The sequence below is a fragment of the Meriones unguiculatus genome, chromosome 9, assembly GCF_030254825.1.
Source record: "Meriones unguiculatus strain TT.TT164.6M chromosome 9, Bangor_MerUng_6.1, whole genome shotgun sequence".
Taxonomy (NCBI): domain Eukaryota; kingdom Metazoa; phylum Chordata; class Mammalia; order Rodentia; family Muridae; genus Meriones; species Meriones unguiculatus.
In genome coordinates, this window is record NC_083357.1 from 63,177,494 (window position 1) to 63,204,795 (window position 27,302).

General features: G+C 45.3%; 1 protein-coding gene across 1 annotated transcript in view; it reads right to left on the minus strand.

Moving 5' to 3' along the window:
* Positions 1–8,043: 8,043 nt before the first annotated feature.
* The window catches only part of Adam2 (ADAM metallopeptidase domain 2), a 42,278-nt gene continuing 23,019 nt past the window's right edge, over positions 8,044–27,302 (minus strand). The window contains exons 12-21 of the mRNA XM_021654859.2: positions 26,236–26,416; positions 22,543–22,635; positions 20,545–20,740; positions 17,457–17,562; positions 15,577–15,760; positions 12,921–12,998; positions 12,506–12,635; positions 9,213–9,372; positions 8,712–8,773; positions 8,044–8,335 (exon numbers count right to left, since the gene is read on the minus strand). Coding sequence (XP_021510534.1) covers positions 8,740–8,773; positions 9,213–9,372; positions 12,506–12,635; positions 12,921–12,998; positions 15,577–15,760; positions 17,457–17,562; positions 20,545–20,740; positions 22,543–22,635; positions 26,236–26,416 — 1,162 coding nt within the window. The 3' untranslated portion in view covers positions 8,044–8,335; positions 8,712–8,739. The remainder of the gene's footprint in view (positions 8,336–8,711; positions 8,774–9,212; positions 9,373–12,505; positions 12,636–12,920; positions 12,999–15,576; positions 15,761–17,456; positions 17,563–20,544; positions 20,741–22,542; positions 22,636–26,235; positions 26,417–27,302) is intronic.

Sequence of the window (27,302 nt, forward strand, 5' to 3'; positions counted from 1 at the left end):
TCTATGAGTTCTAGGCCAGCTTGGTCTACATGGTAAGTTCCAGGCCATCCAAAGTTACATAGCCAGACCTTGTCAAAAAGAAACAAACAAACAAGAAATCCAAAACAAAACAACCCCAACCCAAAACCAAAACAAAACTGTGAACATCTGGGATTTGGCTTTTGAAGTAACTTGAATTTGTGTTTCCGGGCTAGGGTCACTCATAGTTAACTTCCGAATAAACCATCTCCTATTCTCTTTCAGGTGACAGTGTGCTCTTGTTGCGCTGACAATTTACAAAACAAACCCGCCATGTTGTTTCTGTCTCTCTTATTAGGCTGCCCTTTGTTATAGGTGCTCAAGCCATGCTACCGATGGGAGCTGAGAAAAAAAAAAAAATCATTATGTTCTCAGAGGGCGGTGGATTTTAAGGCAAGTCTCTCAGCCGGCCCTGGGATAGACAGGGGGATCCTAAAGCCACATTGTGTTGGCTTTCCACCGCTACAACAAATACACCAGGCAATCAGTTTCAAAAGAGCAAAGGTTCATTCCAGCTCACAGCTTTGGAAGTTGTAAGCCTTGCTTCATTGCCAATTGGTCCCTTTGCTTCGGGGATGGTGGTGACTCAACACAGTGCTGCTGGAGGTAGGCTGCCATTAACGGCCTGCCCTTTGTGACCAGAAGACCTTCCTCTAGGGCCCACGTCTTAATTTCCCACCACCTCCGAATGACACCAACTTAGAGACTAAGCCTTTAATACACATGTGGAGACATTTAAAACCCAAACCATAGCCCCACGCACAAAGTGGTCAGTGACAATGACTGAGCCCTTGGGCACCTAGAGGGGTCACCTTGTTTAGTTCTGTTCCTTGTGCCTCTTGGGAGCTCTGGACTGGTGTCATGGGAGCAGGGAAAGGGTAGGGGCATTGATCATTGCCCCTGCTGGGCCTGCAGTTGGAGAGGTTTGATGAAAGCCATGTTGGCTTGTTAATTACGAGCCCGCTCGTTTGTAAGATTCAGTTACAACGGAAAATCAATGGACGCCTTCTGCAAGGTGATGAATGCCAGGCGAGAAACGGCAACGGGAGGCTGCAGATCAGCAGTGATGGATGAGAGCCTGCTCAGCCTGCAGATCGACCTCGGTCAGGGTTCTTATTTATAGAGAGCCAGCTTTGCCCCAGCAGTAGCTGCTGAGAATGAGGACAGGGGCATGTGTCAGTGTCTGGGGCCCTGCAGAGGCCCCCACAGGGCTCTGGTAGCACGTGGCATTTAGAAGAGTAAACAGTAAGACTCAGAGAGTGCGCACAGGTAAATAGTTCAGCCCACTCACATGCAAGTCCATCATGCCGACAGGGAAAGGGTGCAAAGGTGAGGGTCAGAACAGGAGACCATAAAAGGGCTTGTGCTCCTGGGTTTGTGCCAGTGGAGTTATCTGACTCTAGCTGTCAAAGGCTGCATTTCACAACATTTCACAAGTGGCCTGCCTGCTCCTTCTGTGCTCCTGAGCCAGAGCTAAAGGATGGCCTTTAGAGCCTAACAGCACTCAGCTCAAGCCCCAGCACTAATTCATGTCCTTTGCACTCCATGACCTGGCTTGATTCATCATCTGTCACATGGGGGTTTGTGAGGGCTTCTGTATGTTTCTTGCATGGCTCACTCATTCATGAGTGGCATTAGGCTTGCAAACACCTGGTGTCATCAACAGCATCACTGTCTTTAAGGTTGTCATGCTGCACATGGTTTTGGAAACTTTGTTTTTCTGCCCACAATGAAGGCATACTCTACAGCCCAGAAGATTCATTTCTGAAATGAGCTGAGAAGTGAGCTTTGGTGAAAAGCCCACAGAACAAATCTGCTCAGCTGTACCCAAAGCTATCCCCCGGGGGTGAGTGGAAGGATTTCAAGACTGATGGGGCTTTACCTCAAAGTGTTCTCTGAAGTGTTAGAGGAATGAGATCCGTAAGATACAACTCTAGTGAAGGTGACATGAAGGGGACCCTCAACAGGACTCAGAAGGATGGGTGTCCTTTCTAACCAACCCTCTTCTTGCTTCAGAAGGAAACGTCAAGTTTTGTTCCTCATTGTTGTGATAAAATACCCTGGCAAAAGCAGCGGAGTGGAGAAAAGTTTATTTGACTCACAATTCCAGGCCCGTCACTGCAGGCAAGTCAGGGCTACAGAAACTTGAAATAAGTGATCACATTACAGTCAGGAGCAGACAGAAGGAGCGACAGGGGGTGGCAGGCTGGTTAACTTTATTGTGGAAAGGAAGAGGGGAGAGAGAGAAGGGGCGTGCCTTAGAAAGACGCAGACACACAGTGGGAGAGCTTAAGAGGAGACGGAGAGAATATAGGAGAGAGAAAAGGGAAAAAGGTGTATCCCAGGCTGGCCTCGAACTCTATATCCTCCTGCCTCTTCCTCTTTCAGCAAATCCTACTGGCCCGTGTTCCCCCTCCCCCAATCTCTCTCTAGGGGTACCACCATTTTCTCTCTCTTACATTCTCCTACTGTCTGTCTCTCCCTCTCTTTCTCTCTCAGGGTTCATTCAGGCCCTAACTCCTTTCCCTCTTTCAAATAAACCTGTTTGTACTGGAAAAAACAAACAAACAAACAAACAAACAAAAAACCAAAAAAAACTTGCATGCTTCCTAGTGCTCAGTTGGACTTTTCCACTCCTATGCAGTGCAGCACTAAAACTCAGAAAATGGGGCTGCCCACAAGGAGCGTGCCCTCCCCCCTCTGTGGCACTGCTTTTCTGGAGCTCCTCTGGTACAGCTGAGGTGTCTGCTGTTCAGACACCCTTCAGAGGCTGAGGCGTGGAGGGTCAGGCTCAGGGTGGCTCTGAAAGGACCCAAGGTGCTCAGGTACCACCACCGTTGCAGGACTGCTTTGTCTCTTGCCCATCACAGCAGCAAAGAGTTGACCAGACCACGTCCTAAGCAGAACCTTTCAAACTGAGGTCAGGTAGATTATGAGTGGTAACTAACTGGGTGTGAACATGCCAGGTTTAAAACTCACCGTCTTCGGTTCTTTTCCCCGTAATGAATCTGTACCAGTTAAGAATTTAAAAAAAAAAGACGGACATGAAATAAGACGACAGCCTGATGGGCAGGGAAGCGCAGAGAAGCACTTTATGTGTTCTTAGCTGGACAATGCAATAGAAATACCTGACCCTTGGCAGAAGATCAGCACACACACACACACCAAGTCATGGTCCACACCTCTGTCCTTAAATGCCATGGAGCTTTTAAAAAGAATGAGATAAATTTGTTCTCCTATCGGGAAGTTTACTCAAGAGCCATCAAATGAAAATGCAGCATGAGCCAATTTGCATTATAGTCAAGGAGATCCACATTCCTGTTGGCACACACATTCAATTAAAAGCAAATTTGAGAAAATGCTGGAAAACACCCAACTATTGCTAGCAGCTAGCTATGAGGAGCCCCTAAGAGGTGGAAAGAGATTTAGTTTCATCCCTTTGAAAGCTCAGCTTCCAGATGGGCGCAGTGGCACAAGCCTGTGATCCCAGCACTCAGGGAGGCAGAGGCAAGCAGATCTCTGTAAGCTTAAGGCCAGCCTGGTCTACAAAGTGAATCCAGGACAGCCAAGGCTACCCAGAGAAACCCTGTCTCAGGAGGGAAAAAAAAAAAAAAAAAAAAAGCTCAGCTTCCTCACTTCTTTCCTCCCCCGACCCCCTTCATTTCTTTCTTTACAAAATGAGCCACAAGCTGGGTCTCTAATGCCCTGCTCTGTCCCTGCAGCCTGAAGGAGCTGTTGTGCTCCAGAGGTTAGGAAAGGTTTACCATTTCAAGACAGAAGGACTCACTTTCAGATATTGGGATCCCCATCAGTGAGGTAGAACCTTCTCTCATGAACACTGCCTACATCCTTTTCAAACCTTGTTTCTCTAGTCTTTAGTTTCTGGTTAAATTTTAAAACAAAAGTGGGCTTACAAGGCTTGAAATCTGCTTTAAGTGCTAAGTGACTTCACACACACGAATATACGCACATGTATGAATGTATGCACGCGTGCGCACACACACACACACACACACACACACGCACACACATTGTTAAGTAAGTGTAAAAGAGGAGCTAGTGTTGGGAGGTAGAAGAGGGCGGGTTCTAAGGGACATGGAGCTATCCCCACGCAAGGACATTAAGCATCCTGACATTTAAGCAGTGGAACCTGCTTTGCTAAAAGTGACAGCAGCGAGCATTATTCCTGCTTTGCAGCCAGAGACCTCGCTGCTGCTTCCCTTCCTGACACTGTATGTGTAGAAAGGTTTTTCCTCTTGAGAAGAAAAGCAGTCCCATTTTTGTGTTTATCAAATGAAGCAAATCTGGAGTCCAACACAGTGTAAATTCCGGTGAAGGACTTCAAAGCCATTACTGAGCTGGGCCCAAGACTGCTCTTACCTCTTGTCCCAGCAAATGACAGAAGGCTCTCCAGATGGAGACTGCCTTTGAGCTCAGAACGACCCAGAGGGGAGAGCTGTGGGGACCTGGCTGGGAGGGGGGAGGCAGGAAGGAGGGGTTATTTGGTGATGCCAGCTCAGTTGAGAGTTGATGCTTACTACCTGTTGGAGACTCTCCTCAGACATCATCCTTTTGCAGGTAAGGAAAGAGAACTGTGGGTAAGAAGTCTCTTTAACCCTTGGCCTCCCCAGTGATGGGATAGTGGGTAGGCCAGCAGTCAGCCTTGTGGCTGGGCTTTCCCCAGACAGCTCTGAGTCAAGGAGGACCATTCTCAGCTGGGGACTGGACTCAATCCAGTCTTGTTCTAACAAAGAGTCCCTGCCGCGAAGCATTGTGCTGGAGAACAAAGCCATCTCCTAGTTCTCATTACAGATAAGCCCAGTGACTGCGCCAGGACAATAGACACTCTCTCTTTCACACGGACTGTAACAACCTCCAAGACAGAACCTTTGTCCTTCCAGGGCCATTATTAGTAAGCACCTTTCCTCTAAGGTCACTTTTCCAAGAGGGCTGGGAGCTAGTCTTAATTGCCTCCATTTTCTCCTTGGTTGTGCTCAGGATAAAGCACACACTTCCTCTTAGCATGGCTCGGCTCCATCCAGTGGGCTTTGGAGTCAAATAAACTTGGGTCGATACCCACCTGCCCTTCCTCATGTAGCTCAGAGCCTATTGGCTCGGCTAAGCAGACGATTCCACAGTTTGACTGATTCTTGCCAAATTTTGCTATCAGTGTTTGCTGACCTCCTGAAAGCAACCAAAATATCTGAGGCTTCTGAGGAAGCTGTCTAGACCTGAGACTTCATGTTTCTTTTCGTGAAGTATGATTAATGATTGCTTCAAAAAAAACATGACAGTCCTTTGCAGATATTAAAATTGTGTTTTGATTAGTTTTGCAAAGTGTCATTTTTACTAAAATACTTTTACTTTGTAATACCCAGATTGCGAGTCCCCAAACGACCAACAGGATTTGAGTCTGATGCAAAGCACAATACAAAGACAAAAGGGCAAGTGACCCTCAACTCCAGGAGAACAAGGTTTTTAGAGGGACAAAACACAAGCAGGGAAGTACAAGTCTTGGCATTACAGGATTGGGTAAGAAGGCTTCTAGGGGAGCTGACCTTTAAAATGATTGATCTGTTTTTGGGCACCAAGACTGCAAATGGTCAGGCCTGGCTACCTGGGAGACAACTGACCCCTGGGACTTCCCTGTTAGGTTAGGCTGACCTGCAGGTTAGGCTGAAGTAAGGGACTTAGCACATTCCATGGGCTTTCCTAAGGTTTATCTGGGTTGGGGACTGCTGCTGGACCTCTGCTCTGAAAGGACTGTGATCTGGTGATTTTGCCCCAGTCCTAGGAATTAACTCTAAGTTTTTGAACCTCTCAACTTCACCTAATAAAACCCAACTTTCTGACCTGGAGGGGACAGGAGCTCCACAAGGAGAGCAACAGAACCTAAAATCCTGGACCCAGGGGGTCCTGCAGAAACCAATACTCCAACCAGGGACCATGCATGGAGATAACCTAGAACCCCTGCACAGATGTAGCCCATGGCAGCTCAGTCTCCATGTGGGTTCCCTAGTAAGGGGAACAGGGACTGTCTCTGGCATGAACTCAGTGGCTGGTTCTTTGATCACCTACTCCTGAGGGGTGAGGCAGCCTTGCCAGGCCACAGAGGAAGATGATGCAGCCAGTCCTGACAGGTTAGGGTCAGAGAGAGCCTAGGGTCACATAGGACCTCCTTCGCTATCAGGGGACTAGGGGAGGAACATGGGGTGGGGAGTGGAAGGGAGGGCAGGATTGGGAGAGGACCAGGGAGGGAACTACATCCAGGATACAAAGTGAATAAACTGTAACAAAAAATGAAACAAAAAGAAAAAAATTCAACTTTCTTATTTGTTATGACTGCATGAATCTTATTTGACACAATGGTCACATCTGCCTTAATAATCTTCTTCTATCTTCAGAAAAATAAGATAATTATTTTTATCTTTTTTTTTTTTTAAGTAAGTCATTTTGGCTTTACTTTCAGTACTGTGGTTTTCTTTGTTCCTTGTTAAATCTTTTTTGTTAATTTCTACATTGTTCCCTGTAAAAAACAGTAGATTAGGGATGAGCAGTGAGTTCCTGCGGGCAGAGCACCTGCTGTGTAAGCGCGCAGACCAGCTCCTGGGTCCCCCTGACCCCTGGGATAGCCCTGTTAGGTTAGGCTGACCTGCAAGTTAGGCTGAAGTAAGGGGGAGGAGGACTTAGCACATTCCATGGGCTTTCCTAAGGTTTGTCTGGGTGGGGGACACCAAAGACAGATGAATGTGACAGCTCAGCTGTAATTCTGGTTTTGATGATGAGATTCTGCCTCTTAGAATAAAGCAGAAAGAGATCAAAAACACGCCTACCTATGTCAAACTCTAACTTCTATACACATGTGCACACATGTGCGTGTGCACCTGAACACACATGTCCAAACAGGTGAGCACACGTGCATGTATGAGTGGATGATATGCATTATATGTGAACAAAATAGCAAACTCCTTAAGTTTTTTTCTTTTAGCATCTTCAAATAGCTTAGATATCTTCTAAGCTCAAGACCTAACTACACCGCCCCCTTTTTTTCCCAATAATATTTAAAAGACACAGTTCAAAATACATATAAAGTCCCACTAAGTGTTCTTAGTGAAGGTCTGGCCTGCCTCAAATACTACGAGGGCTTGAACATTTCATCATATATTTACCTTAAATCTCTCTCTCTCTCTCTCTCTCTCTCTCTCTGGTGGGGGACAGAATCTCATGTAGCCCAGGCTAGCCTTGAGCTCACAAAAAATGACTAAGAGCTTCTCATCTTGCTGCCTCCACCTTCCTGGGGCTGGAACCATGGGTGTGTTCCCCTACGACCAGTTATTTCAGTCCTGGGATCGAACCACAGGGCATGCTGGACAAGCTCCTACCAGTTGACTGGCATTCCCAGGAATTCACCTGAAGTTTAGTGAAAAAGCATGATCTGAAATATTCTACATGGTACATCAAACCTTACTTCTTTGTTATGCATGCATACATACATACACACATAATTTGCAGTATAGAATTTCCTGTTGTTGTCAGAGCCCTATAAGTCAAGCAGATTACTTTTGTTAACTACATTGTTTGAATTCCTCGTTAGATTTAATGATTTTCCTACTTGTCTGGCTAAAGTTTGCTTCGTGTATGGTGAAAACGGTACATGAAAGCTCACAGGGTCTGGGTGGCACAGGTTGGCTTGAGCTCCACTCCCAGGATTTCAGGAACAGCCAGAAAATATTATACTTTTCATTTTTTTGTCCCCTTAAACTGACCCTTTGACTCCTGATGCCTTTCATCTCCGCGAGGATTCCCAGGGTTCAAGCCCACGCTCTTCTCTTGTGTAGGCGCCCGTCTGTGTGTTTTCATCCCTCATTTTGAATCTGCGAGCACTTCAACACGCATCTTCTATAAACGCCATGTGTTATGACACCATGTTTAGAGTGGCCTCTGAGTCCTGGGGTCACCGTTTTTGTGCTGGTTATGAACTACAACATGACAGCATATCCATGGTATATGAGTCATGGTACCACCTTTATTTTATAACCTTTTGTGTAATGTGCCTACTAGATAATACAATTCATGCCTTCTGGCTACCAGAAATAGGTAAAATATCAAAGTATAGTACAAAATTCATAATCATACATTTCTTACAAGCAAATCATTTATGGAATTATATGCACATATATGTATCATACATGTGTATGGAGAGATACGATTTCTGGCCAGATGGAAACCACAATATGCAGGCTTGACTTCCAAGGCAATCAGGTAATGCATATTTTTTTCTTTTCCACTGTTTTTCTGTCCACTGAAACGAATTACTCTGAAAGAAAACATAAAGGAGAAGAGTCTGTCATAGGTCTAACCAGGTTAAACCATGCAGGGTGCAACCAAGGCCCCAGGAGGGCCTCATGAGGAACAGAAATTTAAGTCTCTTATTTAGCTTTGTTCACCATTTGAACTCAAGAATTCTAAAGGATGTAATTGGAAGCATAATGATTTTTTTGGTGTGTGGTGGAGTCTGACATAGTTCAATGATAAATTGTAATATCATTTATAACACTCTTGTGTTATGGATATAAATGATAATACTGCAAATTATGCACTGTTGCATGATCTAGAACTATATGATCATCACCCTTTATGTCATGCATTTTTACTCCTCCTCCTCTCCTTCCCTTGGAATGCTGGAGGCTCACCTTGACACTGGAATCTTTGCTGTCCAGACTACTCTTTGGATTCAGTTTCACTTTCAAATTGCCTATATAGTTAGAGACAGAGACAGTTTCTGAGGGACAGTGATGCAAGGTTGCTAGAGTGAGCTCATTCCCAAATTCTTTTGCTTTGTTTTTCGAGACGGGATTTCTCTGTGTAGCCTTGGCTGTCCTGGACTCACTTTGTAGACCAGGCTGGCCTTGAACTCACAGAGATCCGCCTGCCTCTGCCTCCCAAGTGCTGGGATTAAAGGCATACACCACCACCACCACCACCCGGTTCCCACTAATTTTTTATAAGATTAAAACCTGATGGTTAAAAAAACCCTGAATATTCATCATATTAATCATTAATGTGTTAAGTACTCAGTTTCCACACGAAGAAAAACGTTAAATCTGAGTTGCTAGCTATAGCTGCCTTGATGTTGATACCCCATTATGCCAACTAACTATGAAAGTAGGAAAACAGGTGTGAAATCCACCCACTCATCGCTCGAGAAGTCATCGGTTCTCCATTTTTTCCTTTGGGAATGAAGTTTTATCAGCATGGCGATCAGGACGCAGATCAAGACGTAGAAGGGGATGATCAAGAAAAATGGCCACCGTGTAGATTTGGAGCTGTAAGCACTTGCGATGGAGGGCCGTACTGGCAAAGAAACGTACCGGGGATTAGAACGCGGTCACCAGGACAAGAACACTGATGACACTGTGTGCTGCAGTGACAAACATCTTACCCCATTGCAAACTTTATCAGTAGCGCATTTGTATCTGATGTAGATGACACGGTGGCGTCAGATCCCCCACCCCCGAGCTCTTCAGCTCCTTGGCTAAGAGTCTTGTCCCTGCTTTGCTTTTTGTCTATATCTTTTTGTTCATTTTGTTTATGTGCATTGGTGTTTACCCGTATGTCTGTCTTTACGAGGGTGTCGGAGTTACAGACAGTTGTGAGGTGCTATGTGGGTGCTGGGAATTGAGCCCCTGTCCTTTGGAAAGCAGCCAGTGCTCTTAACTGCTGAGCTGTCTCTCCAGTTCCTCGTGTCTATCTTTTGAAAGGATTAAAGTCTTTTTTTTCATGTGCATGAGTGTTTGTCTACATGTATGTATGGACACCATGTGTGTGACCAGTGGCTGAGAAGACCAGGAGAGGATGTTGAATCTTCTGGAACTGGAATTATAGATGGTTGTGAGCCACCATGTGGGTCATGGGAGCCAAAGTTAGGTCCCCGACAAGAGCAAGAAGTGCAGTCAACAGCTGAGCTATCTCTCCAGCTCACATTCCTTGCTTTTCACCAGAGACTTTTCTGTTCCAGGGAGTCTCTGTTTGATCATATAGACAAAAGGAATTCGCGCGTCGTCCCAGTTACCAGTGAGGTGGTCTCAAACTCTTATTTCTAGTAAAAAAAAAATTGCTTTACATAATATTTTAGGTCTAAATTGTCTTATTCAGTCAAGTCTTCATATCCTTTCCTACAAACTCTTCTTTCAACAATTCCTTTCAGAATATTTGTAGTTTTAGTTTTCATATTTAGATCAATGATCTGCTTCATACAGCATTAACTTCAGTTGGTTCATAACAGCTAGGGGGACCCAACATCTCTGGTCTCTGAGAACATCCGTACTCATGTGTACAGACACACACACACACACACACACACACACACACACACACACACACACCACATACACATCATTTTAAAAACCTGGACATACTGTGAGTTCCAGGACAGCCCAGGTTATATAGAGAGGCCTTTGAGAATTGTTTTTTGTTTTTGTTTTTGTTTTTTAATCTGTTAGGACTTTCTCTCTGGTTAATTGTATCATAAAAGCAACATCGTTTCCTCTTTTCTGTTTTCTGTTCTTTTGTTCCTGTCTTGTTCTTTCCTTAGTTCAAGGCCCAGGACATAGGAAATATACGGAATACGGAATACATATAGTGAGAGCAGACTTCATTGCTTTGCTCCTAATTTTATGGGGAAATAGATATTGCTCATCACATAATGTGTTGGTTTCAATTTTTTGGATGTCCTTTATCAAACTGGCCAGATAATTCTGTTAGTCTATTGATTGCTTTGTGGCAGGCAAGGAATCTCAATCTCAATTTAATGCTCCCTTGATTTTTTTTTTTCAGCACCAAGGATTGTACTAGTTTCTGCTTTAAGAACATCTCGTGGGCTGATTGATGGTGGAGAACATCTGTAACCTAGCACTAGGAGAAAGGCAGAAAGCTGGGAGTTCCAGCCAAGCCACACAACTCTTCCAATAGGACTGACCTCTTCAAGCTTTCTTTTTGCCTTTCCAGGTCAGAGCACACAAGATGAGGCGATTCCTTTTCTGATGACTGGGTGGAGGGCAGACAGCCTGGGTTCCCTGCTCTTGCCCTCAGGTGCCTACAGAGACAGGGTCCTTCCCCTTCCTTGTCCCTTCCTCTCGAGAAGCTATAGTCTCCTCAGGACCCATGGAATGGTACCAGCTGTCTGTACAACCAGAGTCAGGGATTCTGATTCTTCCTTGTTTCTGATCCAGCTGCTGATCCACACGTGACTCTGGGAACCTGAACTCCGACAGAGTCGGTGGTGGCTGTCTTGGAGGTGGCAAACCCCTCTGGTCTTTGTTGGTGGTCAATGATCCAGGCATTGGGGTGGGGTATTAACCTTATTTTGTGGATCCTCATTGCTGATAGGGGTCCTTAGTCTGAGAGGCTGAGGTCTGCGACCAAAGGGCCACAGCCAGGCTTCTCTGGTCCTCATTGATAGCATCCGTAACCAGGTACTGTTGATGGAGTAACATGATTAAGAATAACGAAGATCTTGGAATCCTGTGCTCTCTTGTCCTCATGCGAAAGGCTGGCACCGGCTGCCAGGAGGCCATTGTAGGTGCAGTAATTATGCTAATTTCTCCAGGTTAGGTTAGTGTGGTCATAGGAAGAAGCCTTCCTGTGTCAGCCATACAAGTCTTGGAATCCGTATTAAAAGACAGAATGGCGTGATAAGCCTGGTCAGATAACTGGCCCTACGGGGAAACAATTTGGTCTTAAAGCTTTGTGCTTTACATGATAGTGTTTCTTTCATCTTCATATGGCCAGTGTGTGGTGCTGTGTCCTTCTAAAAGTGGCTTTGCACACTTCCAGAAACTTCTCCAAGTCTGTTGGTTTCTATGTAGCTCCACGAAATCATCAGGACCAAGCCCTCACTTTCCAGAGAGTTAAGAGTTCTAGCAAGCTGGGGCAGCCGTGCTTCTCTAACTGAGAACTCACAGTAAAACAAGGTTGCTTGTGGGAGCGGAGGTAAACAAACTGAAAAACAAGGGGGGAAAGCTGACGGAGAGTTCTGTTGTACAACTTTCACGAGCACACAGTTTAATGGGAAGGATGCCACACTCTTCACAGGGAAGGCAGGAGCAATAGGAAAAAAAATCATCATTCTTCTGGATTTACTCTAAAGAGTATCTCAAAACTTTGGACCTTGCTACAACTACTGTAGGCTGACTTACATAACGCTCCTAGTAGGCTCCTCAGTGTATGTGTGTGTGTGTGTGCATGTGTCTGTGTGTTCGAGCGTGTGTTCTCAAGCTCGAGCATGTACGTGTGCTCCAGAGCTGGGTGGTAAGCACCTTTCTCGTTTTCCCAACTCTTATCCATGGATTCCAAGTCTGAGCCACCATCACATCTTTATGTGGGCTCTGGGGATCAAACTCAGGTCCTCAAGCTTGTGAGGCAAGCACTTTAATTCCCTGGTCCCACAACGCTCTAACTATGTTCCCTACTTGTCGGTGAGACTCACCGGGGATTGGCTGGGCTCGCTCTTGATTGCCACTATCAACGCTTCCACCGGGCCAGGAATCTTGCGTTTTTGTACAGTCTGGCGGTAAGTATGTGGGGTTACAGTGGCAGTTTTTCTTGTTATTACACACCTGAAGACACCATAAAGTCACAGGCTAAGTAAGACAGGCGGCCAGGTTCATTTACACCCAGGAAATCTGTCAACTAGTGGTTACGTTAAGATAACAAGCACTTTCCTATGTGGCTTCCTTGTTGGGAAGGAGGGAAGAAGTGAGGGAGGGAGAGAGGAAGGAGGAGGAGGTGGACGAGGAAGGAGAAGGGCTTAGGCCTTGCTCTCCTGTGCAGTTTCCCAGGTTTCCCTTTCTCATTCACAGTTCTGCTACGTACAGGGCGATTGGTGCGTTTTCCTTACTTACACCGTGATTGTTGCATTTTTCTGGGGTGCAATCATATTGCAAGAACGTGTCCTCTATACATTCTTTATTCATGCAAACCTAGAATGGAAAGGTAAGTGATATGCCGGCCAGACTCAGCCCTTAATTAAAAGCATTCCATACTCTCTTAAGAAAACAAACAAACAAACAAACAAAAAAACTACCTTGAAATACCACCTCAGTCCAGTTACACTGGCTACTGACAAAATGACGATTAGCAAAACTGGAATTTAATTTTAAATGGCTGTTGTTAACAGTCTGATCAATCCCTAGAGGAAAATACAGATGAAGAACTAGAGTAGGTCTGGAGAGATGGCTCAGAGGTCAAGAGCACTGGCCGCCTCTTCCAAAGGTCCTGAGTTCAATTCCCAGCAACCGTTTGGTGGCTCATAACCATCTAGAGTGAGATCTGGTGCCCTCTTCTGGTGTGCAGGCATACATGCAGGCAGAACACTACACATAATATATATATATATATACATATATACATATATATATATATATATAAAATGAGGACAATGACATAAAAAACAAAAAAAGGATATACACAAAGATATCAATTGTAAAGGGACTACGCAGAAAGTCTAGCTCTAGAGAACACACTAAGAGAGTTGAACACTTCACTGCATGGGCTGAGCAGCAGGTGTGGGCAGGGCATGAGGTACAGATGAAGCCGAAGACTGAGTGTCTGAGTCTGTGGGATGGAGAAGAGCCAGAAGAGCTACCAGAGCCTAAGGAACGGAAGGAGAGCCATCAAGCTGGCCGCTGTTTAGGCCATAACTGTACACTATGACTATTATTATTGTTATTGTTATTATTATTATTATTATTATTATTAATTTTGTCATCCTTGCCATTATACGAGGGGCCTCTGACCCACTGACTGGTGTTAATATAGCCACAAACAGAGAAAACCCTGTTTTGACATTTTGACCTCTCATACCCTCAGTTACTGTCACACACACACACAAATTATCACCCAAACCTAATGATTCCAACTGGGCAATCCACCTGCTGGTCACGATCAGGGCAACAGCAGTTACAACAGCCTGTTTCCACAGGCAAACTGTGCCCCCACCACGTGATTTCTGCTTGATTTGTTTCTCTTGTATTTCATTCAGAGTTAATGGTTTAATTTTGATCTTGTATACAGATGTTGCACAATACACTGTTTGATATACTAATGAAATTTAAAATATTTCATTTGGAAAACAAAATTGTGGCTCTACCTTTGCATGTGTCTATCTTCCTTCTACCCATAAAATATTACTTAGTTTTTAAAAGGAAATCAAATCTGACTTTGGCGATATGGAAGAACTCTAATGATAAGTGACATCACACAGATGCAGAACAACATATACTTCGTGACATTACTTATGTATGGAAACTAGGAGGAGCGCAGAAACCGACAGAAAGCCGGCAGTGATGAGACAAAGATTCAGAGAAGTCATGTGATCTTGCAGTACTACAACTTAAAGTGAAGGATGATGGAGGATGAATAAGTCTAGGAACATAATGAATAGCATGAGAACTCCGGTCGATATTGGGTGCCTGAAGTGTTGGGGGAGAAAAGGCCTGAGGGGGGTCTTAACACACCACATGCACAGGGTAATACATGTGAAAGTGGAAATCACAAGCATCTGTCAGACACGTGATACACTAGTTTCATTTCTGTTGTGATAAAGCGTCCCGATCAAAAACAACTTCGGAGAGGAAAGAACTTGTCAGGTTTACAGTTCCTCGCTGTGCTCCATCACTGAGGGCAGGAACTCAAGCAGCCAGTCACCTCCCATCCATAATCAAGAACAGGGAGAACTGAATACGTGCAGGCTTACATGCTTAATTGCTCCTCTGCTCTCAGCTGGATTTCTCACTAATACTGTTCAGGATCTCCTGCCTAGGGAATGCTGCTGCCCGCAAGGGCTGTGTCTTCCTCCATCAATTAACAATCCCTTACAGATGCTCTTGGACCAATCTGATCTAGATATTTCCTCAGCTGAGACTCTCTTTCCAGGCAGCAAATTGCGAGTTAAAACCAACCATCACATGCTAGCTAAATTGATTTTTTTTTTTGCTTTACTTTGTGAACCCTTTATTATTTAAGAATAACCACACCAAAAGATAATCCACATCAGAAGTGCTCTCTTTCTGCAACGTTTTGAAAATACAACAAAATGCAATGGGTGAACCATGAGATTGTCTCTTCTGGGAGTTTGTGTGACTTCCACCGAGAGCGTGAAGCAGCCAATGAGGTATCCACAGCAGTATCAGCTGTGCAAGTTCAATGGCTTCATTTCATTTTATTCTTTGAAATTTGTTCTTATTTTCCAAACTTCTATGTTGACTGCACACTTACATTTTGAGAGAACATGTTTGTTTGTTTTGTTGTTTTTAAGACTTTAGTGTTCTGCCTGCATGTACACCTACATGCCAGAAGAGGGCACCAGATCTCACTATAGATGGTTGTGAGCCATCATATGGTTGCTGGGAATTGAACTCAGGACCTTGGAAGGAACAGCCAGTGTTCTTAACCTCTGAGCCACCTCTCCAGCCCCAAGAGAACATGTTACTAGGCATATATACCAATAAAGACATGCAACGGAACACTGGGAGTTACTGGGAGAGGTTGGCTGCCTACCTTTTTTGCGCTGCAGACAGTTCCATCTCTCACCCACATCATCGGACTCTCTTCATGACCTTTGGTATATTCCAGGGAGATGCAGATTGCCCCACTTATATTGGCATAAATAACAGTGGCAGATCTTATTTTAATGATATTTTCACTTCCATATCTACATATTAATTTCCCACACCTCAGGTCACTGTAATTTACAGATAAACATAAGCCATAATTTTAACAGAGAGATACTTGAATGTGATGTCAAAAACAAATAGACTTAAATTAAGCACTGGGGTTGGCAAGAAGATGTAGGCAATTAGTTATGAGGGACATGCTCAGAGTCCTTCCCACATTGCTAACAGCTTCATTGTGAACTCAGCGGTTATTTGGGCTACTGTTTGTGATTTTTTTTTCACTTGTATTTGAACCTTACTCACAATAAAATTGTGATTTAATACAAAACCACATTTTTATAATCTTTGTTTTCTTTTAAAAAATTGCAAAATTCTCAGTACAACATGGGTGTACAGAGGAGATACACAACCACAAAAGATGGAGCCAGGACACTGGCACCTTCAGCAAATCATATCTGCATACAAGACACACGCGTGTATATGTAAGCATACATGCACGCACATACACATGAGAGAGAGAAAAGGAGAGACAGACAGAGAGGCGGGGAGAGAGAGCGAGAGCATGCGTACTGTGTGACCCTCACATTCAGCAGTCATCCCATCACCCAGCCAGTATGACAGAGCAACCACAGCCTTGCCTTAACACCCTAATCTTCCCTCCTCACATACGTATTAGAACACACAGACATGGAATTGCCCCAGCTTCATGAAAACATTTTTACAGCAAACATTTCCTTCTGACACCCTTGAAAAAAAGCCCCCAACACAGGCCAAATTCTAGGGGATGTCTCTAGGGCGCCAAAACTTCGGTGCTTGCAGGTGGCCCTGGGGGATGTCACCGTATGTCAGAAACACCATGTGTTTGTCCTGTTCCTGCACATGCCCCTGGTCATGGCCTTACAGGCTCTTCATTAGCATGTTTCCTTTTCTTCTACCTTACCTGTATAAAGAATGCCCGATCCTTGGCTGAGATGGCTCAGTGGTTAAGAGCACTGGCTGCTCTTCCTGAAGACCTAAGTTTGATTCCCATCACCCAATGGGTTAACTCACAACCATACCCCCTCTTCCATGAGATGTGACACCCTCTTCTAGCCTCCTTGGGTGTCAGGCATGCAAGTCACGCACAGACATATGTCCATACACATAAAACAAAAATTTACAGAAAAAACAAGCTTTGTGTGTGTGCATCTGTGTGTGTAATGTGTATGCGTTGTGTGTCTGTGCATGCACTTCCCTATGCGCATCTGTGTGGAGACCATAGGTCAATGACAGGTCTTTATCCATCCAGATCTGCCTCAATTTTTTTTTTTTTTTTTTTAAGGCAGGGCGGCCTGACAAACCTGGAGCTCACCATTACAGCTAGACTGGCTGGCAGCGAGTCCACTGTTCTCCAACAGCAGACTGACAAATGTGTACCGTCACACCTGGCTCTTACGTGGGCACTGGGGATCTGAACTCCAGCCCTTATGATTGAGTAGGATGCGCTTCATGCACTGAGCCATCTCCCCAAGCCAGGATTGTTCGCTCTTCGTAAAATTACGGAGACAGCATATAAACTTTTAAAAAACTGAATGCTTACGGCTGACCAGAGGACCTCTGCAGAAATAAAACAGAGTGGCAAAAGACAGAGAATAACTCAGGCCCAGCCAAAGTCCCAATCAACCGGGACAGCAGCCTGGGTGTGTGGGAAACAACACGGAGCCTCTCTCTGCACCTCTGACGTGTGTGAGGTGACAGAGTCTGGGCGCATTTCAGGAGACGTACGTAGGTCTGCAGGCCGTGTACCCGGTAGTGCTGATCCCACAGTTCCCAGATATGTCAGTCTTGGAATTCAGCTCTTTGTAGCATTCATCTGTACCAAAGTCGGCATCTGGAAATTGGGTAGACAGGCAAAAAGGTGTTGGTCGTTCTGGAGGTTTAGTGTGCGGCATTAAAATAAGGAGCGAACGCTTTCACGCCCTGAAGTGGTTCAGGACGCACCACACAGAATACAACCGTCACATAGAACTGAATGGAAGGCAGATGGGGGATGGCACAAACCCGCTTCAGTGAAGTACTTGAGATGTGACATGGTCTACACAGTGCCTAATGTGTAATGTTAATAACCCCATACACGTAAAAGAGAAAGCTAGTCTTCTAAACAAATAACAGACTCACTGGTGAACAAAGGTAGACTTCTTTTTTTTTTTTTTTTTGCATAAACAGCTTTTCAACCAAACCACTCACCAATTATTTTGTCTCTGATTTTTCTAGCTTCAATTCTCCCAAGATCCAAACTACTTAGAGAACAGTTTCTGTTTTCAACCTCCATCCATTCTACTCTTGTTGAAACCACTGACGGGGACCTTTGACCACTACGTTGCTGGGCTGGAGGAAGGTGACCAGCCACAACCGTATCCCTGTACAGTCACTGGGTGCTCAGTTAGTGAACGCAAAGCTAATGGGTCATTTGGTCTCAGAAATCATTTGCCAAGTTGGTTGTGGATAAGAAATAAAGATTTTTGAGCTTGGTTAAGGCAGTAGATTGTTTGTGGACCAGAAAGCAGGCAGACTCAAAGCAGTTCATAGCCACGGGGACAATATTCGACCCTTCACACCCCATTGGCTCCTTTCCAGCTTCCTCCGGAGAGGAAAGAAGGGCAAGAGAGGAACTGGAGTCTGGAGAACTGGCTTTGATTGCAGCATGGGTTTACACCTGCCTGTGTGTGTACCAGAGCTCAGCTGAAAACCCTGGAGATCTATGAATGAGGCATGATGTCAGATGAAGAGCAATTATCAACCAATATCCAGTGAATCCAGAAGAGTGGCCTCACCTTTCAGGTCATAGCAGAGTAAAAAGATGGGCGCCCCATCTGCAGGACATGCAGTCCCCAGACAGACCCTTCCAACACCAGCTGCGGAAGAGGAAAGCTGGGCCAACAACTCTTAGCTAAAGATATGTCTTCACCTGAAATGTCACTCAGGAATAAACAGAACAAAGACAGCTAGCTGCGTGAAAATGACTGAGAAAGTATCTTGACATATACAAGGGAAAATATCACAAGGATACAATCCACAAGAAAGAAAAAAGCAGCTGAACTGAACTAGGTGGAGTGGAGAGATGGTTAAAAATTCTAACTGCTCCTTCAGAGTCTTCCCCCCCACCCCAAGTATCAAAAAATAGAAATGGAAGACATTCTAGATGATTAAATAGAAGCACATGCTTGATTTCTGAGGTGTGTGTGATAATGTAACACTTAGTTCCACGACACTTGGAGACCGCTAAGCAGACGTTCGCAGCTGGGCCAGCATGATGGCTCAGCAGTTAAAAGTAATTGCCATGCAAACCAGACCAGATTTCCATCTCGAGAACCTACAGTGGGAGGAGGGAATTGGATCCTGAAAGTTGTCCTCTGACCTCCACAGGTGTGCACATCTGCATGATGCATCATACACACACACACACACACACACACACACACACACACACACACACACCAGTAACAACAATAAATACACTTAAAAAATAAAGAAGAAACACACAGAGCTGTAGTTTGGATTCTGAATGTTCCCACAGACTCAGTGTTAAATGCGCGGTGCTGGAACATTTGGTGGAAGGTAAGCCACAGTGGGGGGGGAGGTGTTCTTCAAGGGGAGGCTCAGACCCCCAGCAGACACTCGTTCCTCTGCTTCCTGGCCAGCGTTAAGTTTCCTCCACAGGCCCTTGCCATGATGTGCCGTTTCACCAACACAGAGTACGCTGAAAGTAGTGGGCCAAGGACACCAAGGCCCGAGACTGAGCCAAACAGTGTCCTCTCTTCCTTCTCTCTACTTTCCATCACTCTTTCTCCTCCTCCCTCCTTTGTCTTTGTGTGCGTTTGTGTCTAGTTGTGTGGGCCAGAGCTTAACTTCATGTGTCTTCCTCAGCTGCTCTCCATCTTGCTCTTTGAGGCAGGAACTCAGTTTACCCAGAACTCACAGATTTGGCTGGACTGATTGGCCACCTAGCCTCAGGGGCCAAGGCGGAGACCCATTTGTCTCTGCCCTCCCATTGCTGAAACTGCAAGCGCCATGCAACGTGCCAGGCCTTTCTCCATGGAGTCTGGGGACCAAAGCCTGGTCATTGCACACGATAAGCACTTTACCAACTAAGCTGTTACTCCAACCCAACTTTTCTAAGTGCCTTTATGTCAAATATGTGTTACAACAATGAAGAGCAACCCACACGCACAAGTGTACACACACACACACACACACACACACACACCATATCATGATGACAGAAAAACATCAAAACAACAACAACAAAGAAAATCCTGAGGAAAGAAAGAGAAAAGCAGAGCACTGTGGGTTATGATTTCTCAGAAAACATGGAAATCCCATGATAACGGCGTAACTAGTAACTGGCAACAAAAATCACTCTTTTTCCCTACTCAGAATCCTTTCAAGTTACTGTTTTTATTCTGGGTCCAGGGAGGGCATTCCTTGAATGAACTGCCCAATGTTCTTCCTTGGATTTTGATATCACCCATTTTGATATCATCTATTTCTTAACCGGGTCTGGTGGCTCAGGTTGTAACTTCAGCTACTTAGGAAGCTGAGGCAGGAGAATCACAAAGTCAAGGCCTGACTGGGATGGAGAGCGAGTTAAAGGCTAGCCCGGGAAGCTTAGCAAGACACCAGCTCAAAAATAAAGAGTGGAAAAGTGGGTGGGGGCTGGGGATATTGGCGGTAGGGAATGCTGAGCTCCTGTGGCAGGTGTGGCCTTGGATCAATTCTCAGTGCCACAGACAAAACGAAACAGACCCGTCCATTTCCTTTCAGCACCCAGAAAATGCTTAAGTGGAAAAAAAAATCAAATGAGTAAAAGTACCGCTGCCAAATAATTCCCGGCATTGTTTCGCTCCACTCTGACACGTGCCGTTAATGCAAAGCCACTTATTGTTTCCACACGGATGCCCGTTCTGGACGAAGAAGTCCTCCTCACACACTGCGGACGTGCCGTTGCAGTACTCCGGGACGTCGCACTCGTCGCTGGTAGGTCTGCAGTCCTCCCCTTTGTTCTTGAACTGACGGGTGAGGCGGGTCACGGAGAACGAGGCGGCAGAGAAGCGGAGAGATTGTGTAGGTCATGTGGAAATAAAGGCTCTTACCGACACACACACACACACACACACACACACACACACACACACACCCCGGGGGTGGACAGGCACTCTCACAAGGCTCCACCCCAGATGAAGAGACGGGCAACCAGTGACTGTTGGGAGAGGGAGAATGAGTCTTCCCCAGGGGCAAGCCACCGCACTCATCATCCAACCCCAAGCCGTCAGCTCTACACACGCATAGGCAATGGCGAACGAACTCAGTGCGTTACATTTACATATGTAAATATGTATGTAACAAAAATAACTAAAAAGAAGCCATGGATTTAAGAAAAAAGAGTGAAAGGGTTGTGGGAAGAGTTGGAGGGGGAAGGAGGGAGGGGAAATGATGTAAATATATCACACATATAAAAAACTGAAACATCATAATAATAATAATACACTATTAAGTTAAAACATGTGCTGCTTGCAGTACAGGTTTAATTATAGATGTCACGTAATAGGAGCGATATTTCCATTTCAGCCATTTCATACAACCCGTACTTTGTTTTAGTTTTTAGTTTTCAAATATTATACAAATGCTAAATAAAATTAATTTCATAATTGAAAGACTTGTCAACAATAATCTTGACATTTCAGGTGGAAAATTTATACAAACAGAATAAAATATTTAAAATTATTTTTCTTAAGAATAGAAATGTCAGCTGGGTGTGGCGGTGCATGCCTGTGATCCCGGCACTCAGGGAGGCAGAGGCGGGCTGATCTACAAAGTGAGTCCTGGACAGCCAGGGTTACACAGAGAAACCCTGTACACAAAAAATGAAAAGAAAAAAAATAGAAATGCCTGGCGACCTTCATGGGGTCCCTCTACTTGTAGCTCACGAAGTCCTGTGGAAGTGGGGTGTGGGGGGATTGCAGAAGCCAGAGGGGTTGAGGATACCAGGAGGACACCAGGAAAACACAGCCCATGGAATCAACTGAACAGCGCTCACAGGGACTCCCAGAGACTGAAGCAGCAAGGGTGTGTACTAGGTCCTCTATGTCTGTGTTAGCTTGGTGTTTGGGTTTGTTTGGGACTCCTGCCAGTGGGAATGGGGGAGGTGTCTCCGACTCTTTTGCCTGCTCATGGGACCCTTTTCCTCCTGCTGGGTTGCCTCACCCAGCCTTTTGATATGAGGGTTTGTATTTGGTTGATATCCCTGGAAGGTCTGGTCTTTTCTGAAGGGAAATGGAGAAGGAATGGATCTGGGGGAGAGGGAGCTTATGTGTGAGGGCAGGGAGGGGGCAGGGCTGGGAGGAGTGGAAACTGCAGTTGGGATATATTATATGAAAGGAGAATTTAAAAAAAAAATGGTAAACTTGGAAAAAGGAATTATAAGTTAATTTTGAAAAGGTCCATATAGTAATAACTGTGATATAAAGATAAATCACCCACAAATGCAAAAAAAAAAAAAATAGAAATGTTAATATTCTTTAAAAGAAAAAGCTTGAGTCTGAAGAGATGGCTCAATGGTTGTGGTTAAGAGCACTGGCTGTTTGTCCAGAGAACCCAAGTTTAGTGCCCCGCACCCACATGGCACCTGCGGCACCTGCCAACCATCTGTAACTCTGGTCTTAAGGGATCTGACGGTCTCTTCTGGTCTCTGTGGGCACCGGACATGCACATGGTACTCAGACAAAACACCCATACACATAAAAATAATTAAGAAAAAAAATCTTTTAAAAAAGTGGGAAAAAATTAAAAAAAAGAAAGAAAAGGCTCTTACTTTACAGTCCTGACAGCATGGCCCCGAAGCACAGTCTGAACCGACGGACAGCCCACAGGTGGTAGGGTTACAGCATGGGTTCTGTTCACAGCCCTGAAAGGCAGACCACACGCCTGAAGTGTCTTTCTGAATCCATTCACACTGCATCGACATTTTAATGGCCACATGTTACATAGCCTACAGACGGGCACTTGCCTTTCATGCTGGCAAACAGGGAAAGAAACGGAGTCACTTCTTTTCCACCTACAGACATTGATCTACTACTAAGCATTAACCTCCTAGTCTCTATTCCTAGGACAGAGCTTGCTGGGTCAGCATTAGACTCCTCTGATACCACAGTATCCGTCCCAGTGGAGACACTGAGGTGGTCCCTGGTAGACAAAGGCTGAATAAATATAGGATGTGGGATAAAGAGAAGCTACAGTCAGGATTTATGAGACACTTTGGAGCCTCAGTAATATAACTCTCAATAATAGTTTATGGGCATTTTAAAGATTTTTTTTTCCTTAAAAATTCTTTCTGTGTGTGAGAGTGCATGTGTGTGTGCATGGAATACATGACTGTAGGTGCCCACTGGGGTCAGAAGAGGGCAGCAGATCCCCAGATCTGAAATCACAGATGGTTGTGAGACGCCGTGTGGGTGCTGGGAACTGAACTCAAGTCCTCTGCCGAGCCCTCTCTCCAACCCCATCCCTTTTTCTTTTGAGACTTGGTCTCATTAGTCCATGCTGGCCTCAAAGGCATTCCGCCAAAGCTGGCCTCGAATACCTGATTCTTCTGCTTCCATCCCTGCTCCTAGCGTACTTGGGCTGCAGGCATAATACTGCCACATATAGCAGTCATTTTTAATTTTGTAATGAAGGGCTGGAAGATGAAGCAGGATTTGAACGTGACTGAGGTTGCTGCTTTGGCATCACTAGTAAAGGAGTGCGATCTGCTTTACTAGCTTTAACTATTAGGGTTAATAAAACTGGAACCTACATTTACACACACACATACATACGTGTTTTGAAAATAATTTTTTCTTATTTTTATTTCATGTGAATTGGTGTTTTGCCTGAATGTACATCAGTGTGGACATGTCAGGTCCCCTGGAACTGGAGTTGCAGTTTTGATGTGGGAATTGTAGGTGCTGGGAATTGAACCCAAGTCCTCTGGAAGGGCAGCCAGTGCTCTTAACCTCTGAGCCATCTCTCTAGCCTCTTACACACATTTTTAATCCCCAGAGATTTCAAATGGTAAGTTGGGAAAACATGCTGTAAGCAGACCAGACTTAGCTGTGGAGGTCAGTTTTCTTAGTGTGATTTCCAGCAAGACTCTCATGAGGGCACGGGAAGGTTTCTGCATTTTACACAACTGTTCTGCTCAGTGAACATCACAGCTGTTGCTCCCCACATGGGCATCTACAGGGAAGGGATATTGCAGCGGTTAGAACTCAATTCGGTGGCATGGGATGAAGCTAAAACACACTGTTGTCAACTTTGAGTGGGAAGATTCAGTGTGTTTCCACTCAAGCCAAAGCAAGCAAAACCTCCAGGGTGATGGGCAGCAATTTCTTAAAAACACACTATTAATTTCTGGTTGTTTTGTCAGCTTGCTACAGTCTAGAATCAGCTGGAGAGGAGTCTCGGTGAGGGACCGTCTAAATCAGGCTGGCCTGGGGACATGTCTGTAGAGGAATGTCTCGGCTACATCAGTGGCCGGGAGGGCCTGCTCATTGTGGGCAGCACCATTCCCTAGGATTGGGTCCTGGGCTGTGTGAGAGTAGAAGAGTTACTGAGCTTGAGGAAATATGCAGGCACTGTTCTCTCTCTGCTGTCAACCGTGGATGTGACTAGTTGCTTCAAGTTCCTGCAGCCTGGACTTCTCTGCAGTGATGGACTGGCTACACCTGGGAGCTGGGAGCTAAAATATACACTTGCTCTTCCAAACCACTTTGTCCGTGTAGATTATCAAAGCAGCAGGAAAGGAAACCGGACGCCATTTAAGTAACAGAAACGCACTTTTTCTGTTGTGAGGGGTACATTATCAGTGTCCCCAGCCATAGAGAATCCTGATGACCACTTGCCCCCTGGTTCCCCAGGGACACAGTACTCGCAGCAGTTATGATAACAGCTTGTTTCCACTTCATTTTATCCTATTATCTCATTTACCTTCATCCTATCATCCCTCCTCCCTCCAACCCCACAGTTTTACATAAGACTTACCTGGTTTGGGGGAAAAAAAAACTCCCTATGGTTATAGGTATATTTCAAATAATTTTGACATAAATATTGAATTTAACTTGGTGATTAAATGTTGGTAAAAGCCAATAAAGTTTCATTACCAAACTACAAATATGCCATCTGCATTTTCTTAGTCCACAGCAAGAACTTCACATCTGCCTCTCTGAATGGCAAATAACTCTACTCGAAAGGCTGGGCAAGAGTGTGCCTGAGAGGAAGAGAAGGAAGCTGGGAGAGGACTTAATAACCTTCAAAATGGCTTGTTTGAAAAATTAGAATGGAAGGCACATAGCAGGGAAGGATGGACACAGGTGTCCAGAGATGTTACATGTGGATAAGTGGCATGAATACGCTGTGGAGGTCTAATGTTCGGTAGTGACTGCAGTGAACAGACTGCATTGTATATTTTTTGTTTGCTAAGAGGTTGTGTCCTAATCCTGACATAAGAGAGAGAAATGAGAGATTGCTTGCCATCAATTATTAGCACTCTACAAGAATTTGGGGATAAATGGTTTATGTCAGCTCACCCTAAGTTGCGTTTGTCAGGGCATTTTATCAAAGCAAAAGAAATGAAATTAAGACAATATCCTTGTGAGAGTTACTTAATGACATCAAGTTTAGTTCTTGCTTTCCAATATGGAGATAAAAAGATTGCTCATCTCGGACAGTTGCAAGAAAATATATCCAAGCAAAGCACTTGCAAATCGCTAAGTGATTGCATCCTAACTCTTAACAGGAGAGGAGGGCAAGGGAAGTAGAGGAGACTGGAGGGAAAGAACGGGAAAGAGGAGGGAGAGTGGAGAGGAGAGAGAGTAGGAGAGGAAGAGGAGAGAAGAGGAGGGGAGGGAGAGGAGGAGGAATGAGGAGAAGGACAGGGCAGGAGGGAGAAGAGAAGGAGAGGATGGAAAGGACAAGAATGAGAGGGGAGGAGGAAAGAGAAAAATAGGAGTGAGAGGAGAAAGAGGAAAAAGAGGAGAGGAGAGGCAGGAGGAAGATGGTGAGCCCATAAGTCAGAGATCATTGGCTTAAGCTTGCAAACCCAGCACTCAAGAAGCTGGAACCAAAGATTGGTTTTGAGTTTGAGGCCAGCATGGGCTACACAGAGAGGTTCTTTGGTAGGAAAAAAGAAAAGAAAAAAGCATGCTGATGATGTGAGTGGACAGGCTTAGTTGTGGTGGCTTTCTTATGGTACACATGCATCAATCATCAAGTCGTCAGCTTGCAAATGCTCACTGTGTACCATTTCTTTAGGATGGGATAAAAAGCAAGTGTATTTGTATGGATAATCCACCAATCAGTAATATGCCAAGACATTAGTTCACCCTTGAGTCTGTCAGTGTGTTCCTTGCAAAGGCCCTTGAAGAAGGGTGACTATGAGAAATGAAGCAAATGGACAGAAGGATGATGTAGGTGTGTAGGTGTTAATACTTGGGAGGTTCTGGCCATATCCTCCTGAATCGGCACTGACCTTGTCTCCTCCACAGTCGCAAACTTCATCTCCTTCCAACTTTCCGTTCCCACAGACGGGCGCCTTGTAAGATGGCTGTAGCTTCGGCTGGTTCTGAAGACAATGGGAGTTTGGACTTGAGATAAACTTAGAAAAATCCTCTATGCTGCAGTCACTGAAGGTCCTTACACCGCTGGAATGACTGAAAAGAGCCCAGATGTCAAGTGTTGGAGTTCCTGTGGACCCTCTACCCTCAGAATACAACATTAGGCAGGAAGCAAGTACTCCCGAGGGCCGTGCAGATCTCCGTCTGCCCAGGGAGCCAACTGTGCAAGGACTAAGTAGCACAGGCATGCTCGCATGCGTGGAGGACAGTGGCCAGCCTTGGGTTTATGTGGGGCCAGGCGGGGCAGGGATCCAGCTTGACACACTCCTTGGCTATAACACCGAGGAGGTAGGTGCTGTCGTACTGCATACTCAAGAGACCAGCAAGTGTGGGGAAGGATCCTGTGGAGTTATTCAGTCCTAGCACAAAACACACTTGGCACTAGGAGTTACTGAGTTTCAGCCTTACGAGATTCAGCCAACTATGGATCAAAAGTCCTGGGGAGAACTTGTATCTGCTCAGGGAGAACAGGCGGTTTCCCTTGGCCCTGCCCCCTGAACACATCACAACAGGGCCGTGCGTGTACATCCGCTAGAGGAGATGTGAAGTACACAGAAGGATGTATGTGATTACATGCATCTCTGAGGGACCTGCACGGCTGAGGATTTTAGGACCCCGTGAGCACTGCCTTCAATTAACTGATGTGGGAAGACAGCTTAATTGTGGACAGGGCCAGTCCCTGGGCAAGGGGCTCCTGGCCTGTGTGAAATGGAGAGTGTATCTGAGCACCGACACAAGCCTTGCTTCCTTCCTCTCTCTCTGCTCTTGACTGTGGATGCTCAGCTGTCTGGAGCTCTGGCTCCTGTCACTCCCCTACCACGACAGACGGCTGCCTGAAGTGTGAGCCTGAAAAAAAAAAAAACCCTTCTCCTGTAAGTTGCTTTGGTCAGGTGTTTTATCACAGCAACAGAAGCACCAGTGA